General features: G+C 39.3%; 1 protein-coding gene across 1 annotated transcript in view; it reads right to left on the reverse strand.

Annotated features, from left to right (window-relative positions):
- The window catches only part of LOC112142801 (transmembrane protein 164), a 20,134-nt gene that overhangs the window by 4,480 nt on the left and 5,257 nt on the right, over nt 1–10,397 (reverse strand). The window contains exon 2 of the mRNA XM_024266377.1: nt 2,036–2,085. Within this exon, the coding sequence (XP_024122145.1) occupies nt 2,036–2,085 (50 nt within the window). The remainder of the gene's footprint in view (nt 1–2,035; nt 2,086–10,397) is intronic.

Consider the following 10,397-nt stretch of genomic DNA (forward strand, 5'->3'; position numbering starts at 1 on the left):
GAGTCAGCTACAGTTACTTATGAGGGAGGACCTGGCACACTTCCTAAATTCTACATTTGGTAAGAGTTAATGCAAATGTTCTCAACAGCCGACATTTACATCCTGTAAGACAGCTGCAGACTAACCGGTGGCTCCATGCAGCCAACAGTGTAATAATATTTATGTAGATCAGACAGTCAGAGATTTTTGTAATGAGATTTTCTTAACTAATGATTAAGAAGAAAAGTCAAACTTTAAAACATAAAAAGTGAGTACGAGTGTAAAACTCGCCTTTCTTCACATTTTGAGAACCAACTCAAGTCCAATGTTCCAGTATTTTAATACAAACTTCATTTGATAAAATATGTCTCGTTTTGTTTCCCAAAGGATATTTGTGTTTATCTGGATTTTATTACAATTAGAATTAAATCATGCTTTAACATGAGTCATTTCTTCATTTAAATTTAAACTTGTTTACTTACTGTTATTTATTTTCTATTTTTTTGCTCTCTGATCATCTTTTAATCTATTCAAAATGAGTTCCTAGTAGTCTTTTAATTATAATTATGTTGCTTTTAGTCAAAATAATAAAAAAAACCCTCAGTTTCTGCTGATTCAGTAGATCATCAGAAATTGACCATTAATTTGTGGGAGGGACTGCTAATATCCCATCATCCCTTTGTCCCGCTAACTTACAGCCCCTCACAAGCACAAGCTAACATTAGCGGCGCATTAAAAATGGTGAGCAATATCGGTGCTGTCCAGACGTACAGTTTTGATCCACATATTGAGCTCAGACGAGGAAAACAAAAACGTTAATGTATCCATTTAACTTTGACCTCCACATCTCGGTTTCTACGTCACAACTGAGAACTTTTTCAAATTGCATTTTTTCATCTGACCCATTACAGCTTGAATAAAGAAATACTCAGAAATGCCGTTCTCTTTAGATATTTTTTAAAAAGTCATCCTTAATGAAAAAATGCGACTAAAACAGGTTTAGAAAACCAAAAAGTGTCTTTGAATGATGATAATTACAGAACAAGAACTCTTAAGAACAAAAAAAAAACCATCTGATTGCAGTCAACAGACCAAACTCATTAGTGTGATACATACTGTGATGGATCTGGGTTTGATTCATTCTGTCTAGGATAAAATAAAAATGTAAACATTTTTTGATCTCTTATCAAACGAAGCTTTTATTTTGGTGATTTCTTGGGGAGAAACCCAACTGGATTTTAAGGTTTCGTTATGATTGAATCCACGTTCTAAAAATGACCCTTAAAACATTCAAAACTCCTGTTAAAGCTGATTTTCCAATGAGACAACTGTTTAGTGCCAGATTCCCGTGAATGAACTCGGGTGACCTTTTACAGCTTCCATGTTAAACCACTAACTGAGTAATGCTTTGATGAGCAGAAACATAAAGGTGAAGATCTCATGAAGCAGACATGGAGACATGATAATTGATGATTTTTTACATTTTTTTTAAAAAACAAATAAGTGTGATATCTCGATATAATCGGCATCTTCTGTCTATTATAACAAAGTCAATTTTTCCAAGTAGCAATGAGGCAAAAAACTTGATGGTAGCTTCTCCCACACGGGACAGGAGCGTCTAGTCTATGAAAACATTTTTGAACAAGCGTTGAGGATCCCATCAAAGCAGGCAGTGGATGCGAGTTTGATGTGTGAATCATGTTTTCTATGTATTTTTCAAAGCTTTCTATGTTTATTTGTCTAAAGTCCAGACAAAAAAACAACTCCTCTTATTTCTCTGAGTAAACCAAACATGTTCTCACTTGCAAAAGTTTCTTGTGCATTCCAGAATAGAGCACTCACATTTGGAGAAGTGTTGGTGTGCCTGTAAATAGTGATCTCCTTTCATCTGCATTGATTTTTAATTCCTTCCATCACTTTATATGACACTGAGGATAAACCTTCAGGAGCAGACGCTTCTTTTAGCAGTTTATTGTGGATACATTATTAATGCAAATAGACCTTACAGGCTGTAAAAAGGTTGTTCTCAGATGACAAAACATGTTAACACACTCACCTGAACACAACCATCGCTGTCTGACACGGCGGACAGGCCAGTAGGAAGATCTGTGGATCGGAAACCGCAGAGCGTCATTACATTAAACCATTACGGCCGCTATGGGACATTGAAGAGCTTCCTGCTCTCAGTGCTGCATTTAGGAAAAAAAGGAAAAGCGAACACTTCAGTGTTTTAACAAGTCAAATATAATTGGAAGCAGAAGTGCTTTGTCTTTATGACATCATTCCACAGGTATATTGGTTGTTCCAACCAAATGACATCAATTCAGTCGCCGTTTTTCAGCGTACGTTGGAACTCAGTAAGCAGTGATTGGTCAGTGTCGGTCTGAGTCTACGTTTCTGAGGGGACCTCTCTCTCCAATCAGCGGTGAGCATGTCAGAAGGCCACACCCCTTTCACTAATAGCAGGCTCGAAAGAATCTGTCCATTAAAACACTGAACATTTGGCGTGGGGCCACATCTTTTATTGAGGCATCTGATTGGTCAGTTTATAACTTGCATAATAGAAAATATTATTTTAAAAAATCTAGATTTTTGATTATTCTGACAAATAGAATGACTGGATATTAACAGCTCGTTTCTCTATAGCTGTTTATGGGATTTTGGCTTCTTGGAACTAGCGGGTACTTCCTGTTTGGAACGTTAGTGGGGAGGAGTCACTCAGTCCAGTACTTACATACAGTCAAAGGGTTCAAATCCAGTTTTCTGGCAAATTAATCTTTCAAAAAAAGCTCTCCAGAATGAATCAAAGAACAGGAAAGTGTCTGAAATTTTCTGCTAAACATAATAATTATTGACATAATTCATGTCGACATGGACGGCAGTATTTTATACTTCAACAAATACTAATCGTAAAGGAAAAATACATTAATTAAAGGTATTTTCTTGTTGCAAAACCTAAAAAATGACCGGGACTTCTTTCACATACAACAAAAGACTACCTAGTTTACGAATATCTGTATTGTTGTATTTTTTTGTCTTTTTCTTTGATTTTTGGAATACCAAACAAATTTCTTCCTTTTGTTAATTCACAGCAAACATAAAAACAGCACAAAAAGGAGCAGAAGGCCTGTGGTTTGAAGGCACAGCGATGGAAGGATTCCTTCATGAATTGTTTTGACAGCAAAACAATTGGATTTGCTGCAAAAAGGCAGAAAAATAAATGAAAGGCGGTAAATGGCCTGACCTTTACCGCAGGAGCAGCCTGCTGGACAACAGTTTGCAGAAATGTACCACTGATGTGCTGCAAATATAATACTACCTGTTCTACTTTGCCGTTTTGTGTAATGTTGTCATTGTCAAAATGCTCATTAAAAGATCAAAAGAGAAATCAAGAGTTTTTTCAAAATAGAAAGTATTAGTCAGAGGTGACAGGTGAGAGTGAGGAGTCGGGGTATCGCGGCGTGCAGACTGCAGAGATGGATTACTGTTATCAGGAGTCTGACTCCACACATTTGTAATACTGGGATGAGCAAACTGCCGTCTTATTTTCGGCAGCAGATTCTCTCGCCTTCTGTGTGTTCCAGGGAAATACCATCAGAGCTTGCAGCCCAAACATGACTACGCGAGGTTTTGATGAAGATTACAGCTTCCCATAGTGGCAGCTACACGAATGCTCATTTCCCACTTCAGCTAGTGTGATTTCCAGAGGAAACACCCTCAGTGAGACGACGTTTCTGGACGGAGGGAGGGATGAGCTGCTGCCAAAATGGAACCAACCACAGGTTTCATTATATTTTAGAAGTTGTTTTTTAAATGTTTTCTGAAGTTTTAATCTTACATCACCACAGGGGAATGATCGTGCTTAAGACATGTGTGAAGAATTTTCTTCATCAAGGATAAGTCTCATGTAAGGGTATTTTTCCTGAGAATACATCAACCTATTGATGCAATTGGCACTAAAATAGGAACAAAAAGAACATTTTTGAATTAAAAAAAGCATGTTTTTGTCCAGATTCCATGATGTTTCTTCCTCACACTTCAAGCATCTGATCCGGCCTATCTGTCAAGTTTTAGAACCCATCGTGGCCCACGAGTCAAAAAGTTCCACGAGTCCTCTTCATGTCAAGCATACACTCTGCTAGTGTATCAAAATCAGATTTCTGCGGGGAATAGGAGCGTCTGTCCTGTCTCTAACATTTGCAGACAGCACGTCTGGTGTGCAGCACCACTAAATGAGCGTAACAGGATGAAAACCGTGCAGGCGGCGGATGCTGACTCATATCTACTGGAATGATCAGTAAGATCAAACCAGGCTCCGTTTGGGCGTGGCAGTCAACTGTGTTCACTTTGACTTGTGTGTTAGCCAACACTTTCTCAGCTCAAAAACATTGCTGAGCTGTGCATTCATGAAGCTACAGTTTACCAATAAACACAGAGTTTCAGATTACTGTGTTCTCATAGATTCTTTGTATCTCATTAGTTTGAGGTCAAAAACTATTAGACAAATATGTAACCTGTGCTTTTTTCCCATCTGCTCCTGATTCTCTACAATTTGAATAAAGAAATACACAGAAATCCGATTTTAATCTTCATTTTCTTCATGAAATTCTTCCATCATGACAAAAATAGGCTTATATTTATTAGAGAGAGACCTGGTTGCAGGTAAAATGACACCCAAGCACGACATTTACCTTATTAGCTGGAAGCAGAAATGCCAAAACTGTTCCTGGAAGCTGAATTTGCATATCTATACTAGAAGACCTAACTCTTACAAAATCTCAAACCTGTTTTACCAAAAATCATACCTGTTCCTCTAGAAAAACGGCAATTTTTCTAGAGGAAGAGCGTAAACTTTGTACGAACGTCAGTCAAAGACTTCCAGCTAATTATGGTCTGGCGCCATGTTATTTTCTGAGACCAAGTCCTCTTGATTTATTTGGCTGCATACAGATTTCCTGTAACACCACACAACCAACGGGGTTCTGGGAGCTACTGGTGTTGGCCAGAGAAACTGGACTTTCTGTGGAGCCTGGAAGGTGCTCCACCAACAGACCGAAGGGTCAAATGTCACAACGTAACTCATAAAGAGCTTTAGTAACTCAGTGTGTACTTTAGACAACTTTTAGTGTCTTATTGTTGCTCTCACGGAGTCTAAAGTCACAGTTATGTAAGCTTTGAAGATGATTACCTGTTGAGGACGAAGTATTTGGACAAAAACCTGAACCCAAGAGATGCAAAAACTACAAAGGTTTTTCCAAAGAACAAAACATGGCATGATATCAAGTTACTAAAAATGAATGCCAAGGCAAATAAAACAACAAATAAATGTTTATATATGTGCATAATTCATATGTGGCTGAAACTAGTTGTTTAAGTCGAGATGTACAGTAAATTCACAGCTTGAGCAGTGACAGACTCCTAAGTGGACCTCATATAAATGACTGACAGAGTTTAAAGTCAATGACGCCTGTAATGGTCAGGGCTGCCTGTGGGCACAGATCCAAACTGAACTCATAAAGGATTACCACATGAGGTCCTCTGCTGTGTATGTGTGAAAGCATACTAACAGATATTTGGATGAATCTCACGTCTTCTTTTAAGCTTGATGACAATGACAGAATATGAGAACTGGACTGAGTGAGTGTGATGTCACCCATAGAAAATGGCTTAATTTCAGCTCTAACCAAATGAAGTCAACGTCGCCGTTATGGGCCGATTGATTATTGTGATTGATCCCTGTCGCTTTGAGTCTTCATTTCTATAGCAACCACTTTCACCTATCACAGGTGAGCTTGTTGGAAGTCCACACCTCTACCACTTAAAAGCCGGCTTGGAGGAATCTGTCAATCAAACGTTCAACGTGGGATCCAGCGGGCACCACGTACTTTTATTGAGGCATCTGATTGGCCAATTTAAGACTTTAGAGTTAGCTGAGTGATAGCTGTTTATTTCTCTGTAGAAGTCAATGGGATTTTGCCTTCTTGGAGCCACCCAGTCCTGTTTAGAATATGAGGGGGGGGAGTGGTCACTCAGTCTAGTTCTCTTTTACCACAGGTATCAACCTCCAGGGCTTGAGGGTCAGAATCTTGCTAGTCTTTAAGAAAATCCAGCCCTACCTGCTCTGGATTACTAGGATTAGGTTTGTTTGGCCAGTACGAGGCTACAATGGTAGGTTACTTGAAAAACATGTAGGACACCGGCTCTCAAGGCCTGGAGTTTGACACCTGTGTCTTATACAGTCAATGTTTGATGCTTTTGCTCTTGCCTTCATATATTCATATATTGAGATCACCTTCTGCTTCAAGGTAAAGTATATTGGATGAAAGTGCAAAATGATGCATTCAAAAGGAAAAACAATGTATTTCCAGATTATTACCAAACTGTTCAAAGGTTTCACACGTTAACTACTAGAGGCAACATGAAGACTCATTTGCTTTGTGGCTGTAAACTGTAGAAATTCCTGAAGTCTAATACTGAAACCAAATTCTTCCCCTACCTCGACGGCTTCTCCCTACCCCTACATTTAGCCCTCCATACAGAGAGTTTGTGGTAAAATAGTGTCTGTGAATTTGGACGGTACTAACCCTCCATGACGTCATTAACAGTAGCCAGTCATCTACGTTAGTGTGAAGCTGACAGCACTTGGAAAACAAATAACATTGATTTATAACTTTAAAAGTCATGTTAAAATGAAAACTTACATTAAAACGTAAACTTCTGGTGCTTCAGAGCACACCCACATGAATAAATATGTCTCTCCTCCACAGCATGACACTGGTCACTCTTGTGGCGGAGAGGCACACAGACATAAGTTCCTACGTATACCCATTAAACAAACAACTTTGGACACCATTACAGCTCCAAATACCCTTACAATTGGAGGGGTAAGGAGAAGCCGTAGGGGAGGTATCTCTTCTTTCCTAACTCACTTGATCCCTACCCCATTAGTTGTTTATTTTAGTAAGCTTTAAGAAAGGTCCAGGAAGTGGAATTGAGGCTCAATCATAAGATCTTCCTTTCTGGCTCAAACCTTAGCGTCCTGTAAAGAAAGGCAAAGAGACAGGACAAGAACTGGAACAAGGAAGGCAGCACCTGAACAAACGCACACTTCCTGTATCTCATCATCAGCTGTTGTGTTGCAATGGCTGTCTGGTTGATGCATAATGGAGAGGACGGGTGAATCGTGTGGTCATTAATCCAAACTGACATGCCGTTTTAATACGCCTCCAACATGTGTAATTTTATTCATACTTTTTAAAAATGTATCAAACAAGCCTTAAAACACCATTCCAGACCGTCGTGCAAAGCAGTAATAATCTCATGTTTTCAAATCCTACACCCGTCTAACGTCATGTACCAGAACAAGACTGAACCCAACATTGGGAGGTAAACATTTCTAAATCATTCACAGCTGTTTTTTATTGGGTGGGGGTAGTGCTGTAGAAAGCAGGAAAAAAAATAGAAAGACGGAGAATCCTGCTGTTCTTCTGATCTATATACCAGATTTTTGGACTTATAGGCGCATGAAACAAAACAAATCAAAACTGCATCAATGGGCGAGTTTCATGACTATGGTACCTCTGATGCCCCAACAATCTATCAAGTACTGCGGCTTTGTAGTTTACCAAAGTATTACTAAAACGCTTGGCAGATTACAACCAGAATTAATGCACAAGACACTGCCAATTTTTTAAACAAAGAGGTTTATGTACTAAAAAGTACAGTACCAGTGGATACCTTCACCACCTTACTACATTAGATTTTCCCTATGAGACTCTCTGCTTTAGATTTGCTCTCTTGGCTATTTATTTTTCCAGTTTGACAAGCATGCCCCCTTACACCACTTCCTTTTAGTTTACTTCCATCTTTGTCTTCTGGTAGGCCAGTTTGTATTTTCATTGTCACTAAAAAACAACCAGAGGTCATTTGTAAGGCGTTGACAACCTTCTGTATCACACCAGAGTGTGATAGTTTTCACTTCTGCACTATCCAGGTAAACTGGCCAAGAAAGTATGCCGAGGACCAAACGGGTCAGAGTGGATGCATCTTTGGAGTTCTGCAACTCTAACAAGAGCATTTTTCTGCATGACTCACTGTTCCACAATGATGCAACGGTTTGTCAGTAAAAGCTCAAAACTGAACGTATGGCTCAACCAACACTTTTGGCCGCAACAGGATGAAAAAAATAAAGAGCAACATGTCAGGTCTCTGTATTAATTTGTAGTCTTGCATTCTCGTAGTGATAGATTTACACATCCTCAGGAGTCAATGAAACCAATCTGGACATGCATGATTTCAGCTATGGCCAAAATGTTCTGCATCCAGAAGAAAACACAATCAGCTCATACAGTTTAGTCTGTTTATGGAATTGACACAAAATCTAAAAATAATCTGCAGAAACATACTTCCAACATCTACAGTTTCCTGAAGCTTTTCTGTTTTGACATGAAGTATTTAAAAAAAAGACTAATATAAACGCCAAAATTGTTATTGATGTTTGTGAGAATACCAGTTTTTAAAGCAAAAAAAACAAAAAAATAAATAAAACCTGCTTTGACAAAAACTTTTCCTTAAAATCAATCTTAGTACCGGTATATTTTCAAAAGTTTCAATCTGAGGAATTTATTTTTATACCATAGTGAAGATGTAGAGTGGTCGACTTCTGATCAAACAGCTGCAGGTTCAGATCCTGCCATGTATTGAAGTGTTCTTGGGCAAGACTGAACCCCACGTTGCTCCTGGTGGTTACAGGTTGGCGCCAGTATTGCACAGCGGAGTCGCATCAGTGTGAATGCGAGTGTGTGTCCCAAGCACAATGCCCGAGTACCGAAGGAATGGCTTCCTAAGAAGCATCTCAAGGTCCTAGAGTTGGCTTGCCAGTCTCCAGATCTCAACCCCATAGAAAATCTTTGGAGGGAGTTGAAAGTCCGTGTTGCCCAGCAACAGCCCTAAAACATCACTGCTTTAGAGGAGATCTGCATGGAGGAATGGACCAAAATACCACCAACAGTTTGGGAAAACTGTGTGAAGACTTACAGAAAACATTTGACTGCTGTCAGTGCCAACAGAGGATATAACATAGTATTGAGATAAACTTTTGTTATTGACCAAATACTTATTTTCCATCCTAATTTACAAATACATTCTTTAAAAATCAAGCAAAGTTATTTTCTCGATACTTTTGTCTCATTTTGTCTCTCAAGCTGAGGTATATCTATGATGAAAATTACAGGACTCTCATCTTTTTAAGTGGGAAAACATGCATAATCGGTGACTGACTAAATACTTTTTTGCCCCCCTGTAAGCATAGTGGACTAAAAAAGGAGTACATGTTGTATTTTTAGATCTTATCTGAAGCATTCTGTCACTTATCAGTTCCGTTGGTTCTAGTTCATGAACCTGATAAAGTAAATGAGTCAATATTTAACAGAAGCGGATATGTGACTTATAGTAAATAGCTGAACCACTTAACATGATCATACAGAGAAGTAAAAGGCATTTCAAGGTTCTGGATGGTTCTGGCCCATCTCTGGACCCCTGGACATCTTTCCTTAACCTTTCCATATAGACATCAGTAACAGTAGAACCGTTTCTATGGGAATGACAAATTCAATCACTAGTCGGAGTTGAGTAATGGTGCAGCTTTGTATCATAACAGTCCTATTATGAGGATTAGATCAGGCAGGAGGTCTGGGTTCAGTTTTCTTCTCTTTTTTACTAACCACAGAATGTTTAAAGAAAAGCCAAATTCTTGGCGGGGCTTCTTGAGAGCTTTCCTCAGCTCATCTTACTTTGACATTCACAACAAATGACATGTGGCTGTTGCTTTGTTTGTTGACGGAGCTCCGCCCACATCAGCTGCACTCAGGTGGAAATGCGTGAAGGTAAACCAATCACTCACACACACACACACATGTCACCGCCTCTCTAAATGTGTTTGTTTGGCCTCCTGGAAAACACGACCGCCAGTCATCCTGTCAGACTTGAAGGACTCGTCGTCACTCATCTACTCTCCAGCAATGGTGGGGCTCTCTAACCTTCGTCTGAGTGATGCTCGCCGGTCTTTTTCCTTCTGATGTCTGATGAAGCTTCGACTGATAGCGGCCATAAATTTCGCCTTACCCGGTCTCTTCTGTCAGTTATGACTCACTTGCTCATATCAATGGCAGCTCAAGACATACCTTAGGGTGTGGCATGTTTATATCTTACATAAGAAGCACACACACAAAGACCGAATACAAACAAAATTCAGATCTGGGCCACAGCCGGCGGACTTTCATGCTGAGTCAGCGCCCAGCTAAGGTCAAAACTACGGTAAGCTGCAGAGTGTTATATATTATTTAAGCATTATATTTCTTCTCACATCAGAAGATTCAAGACGGAAAATAGTTATCAGTTTTTCCAAGAACTAAGTCCCG

This window comes from Oryzias melastigma, linkage group LG14 (assembly GCF_002922805.2).
Source record: "Oryzias melastigma strain HK-1 linkage group LG14, ASM292280v2, whole genome shotgun sequence".
Taxonomy (NCBI): Eukaryota; Metazoa; Chordata; class Actinopteri; order Beloniformes; family Adrianichthyidae; genus Oryzias; species Oryzias melastigma.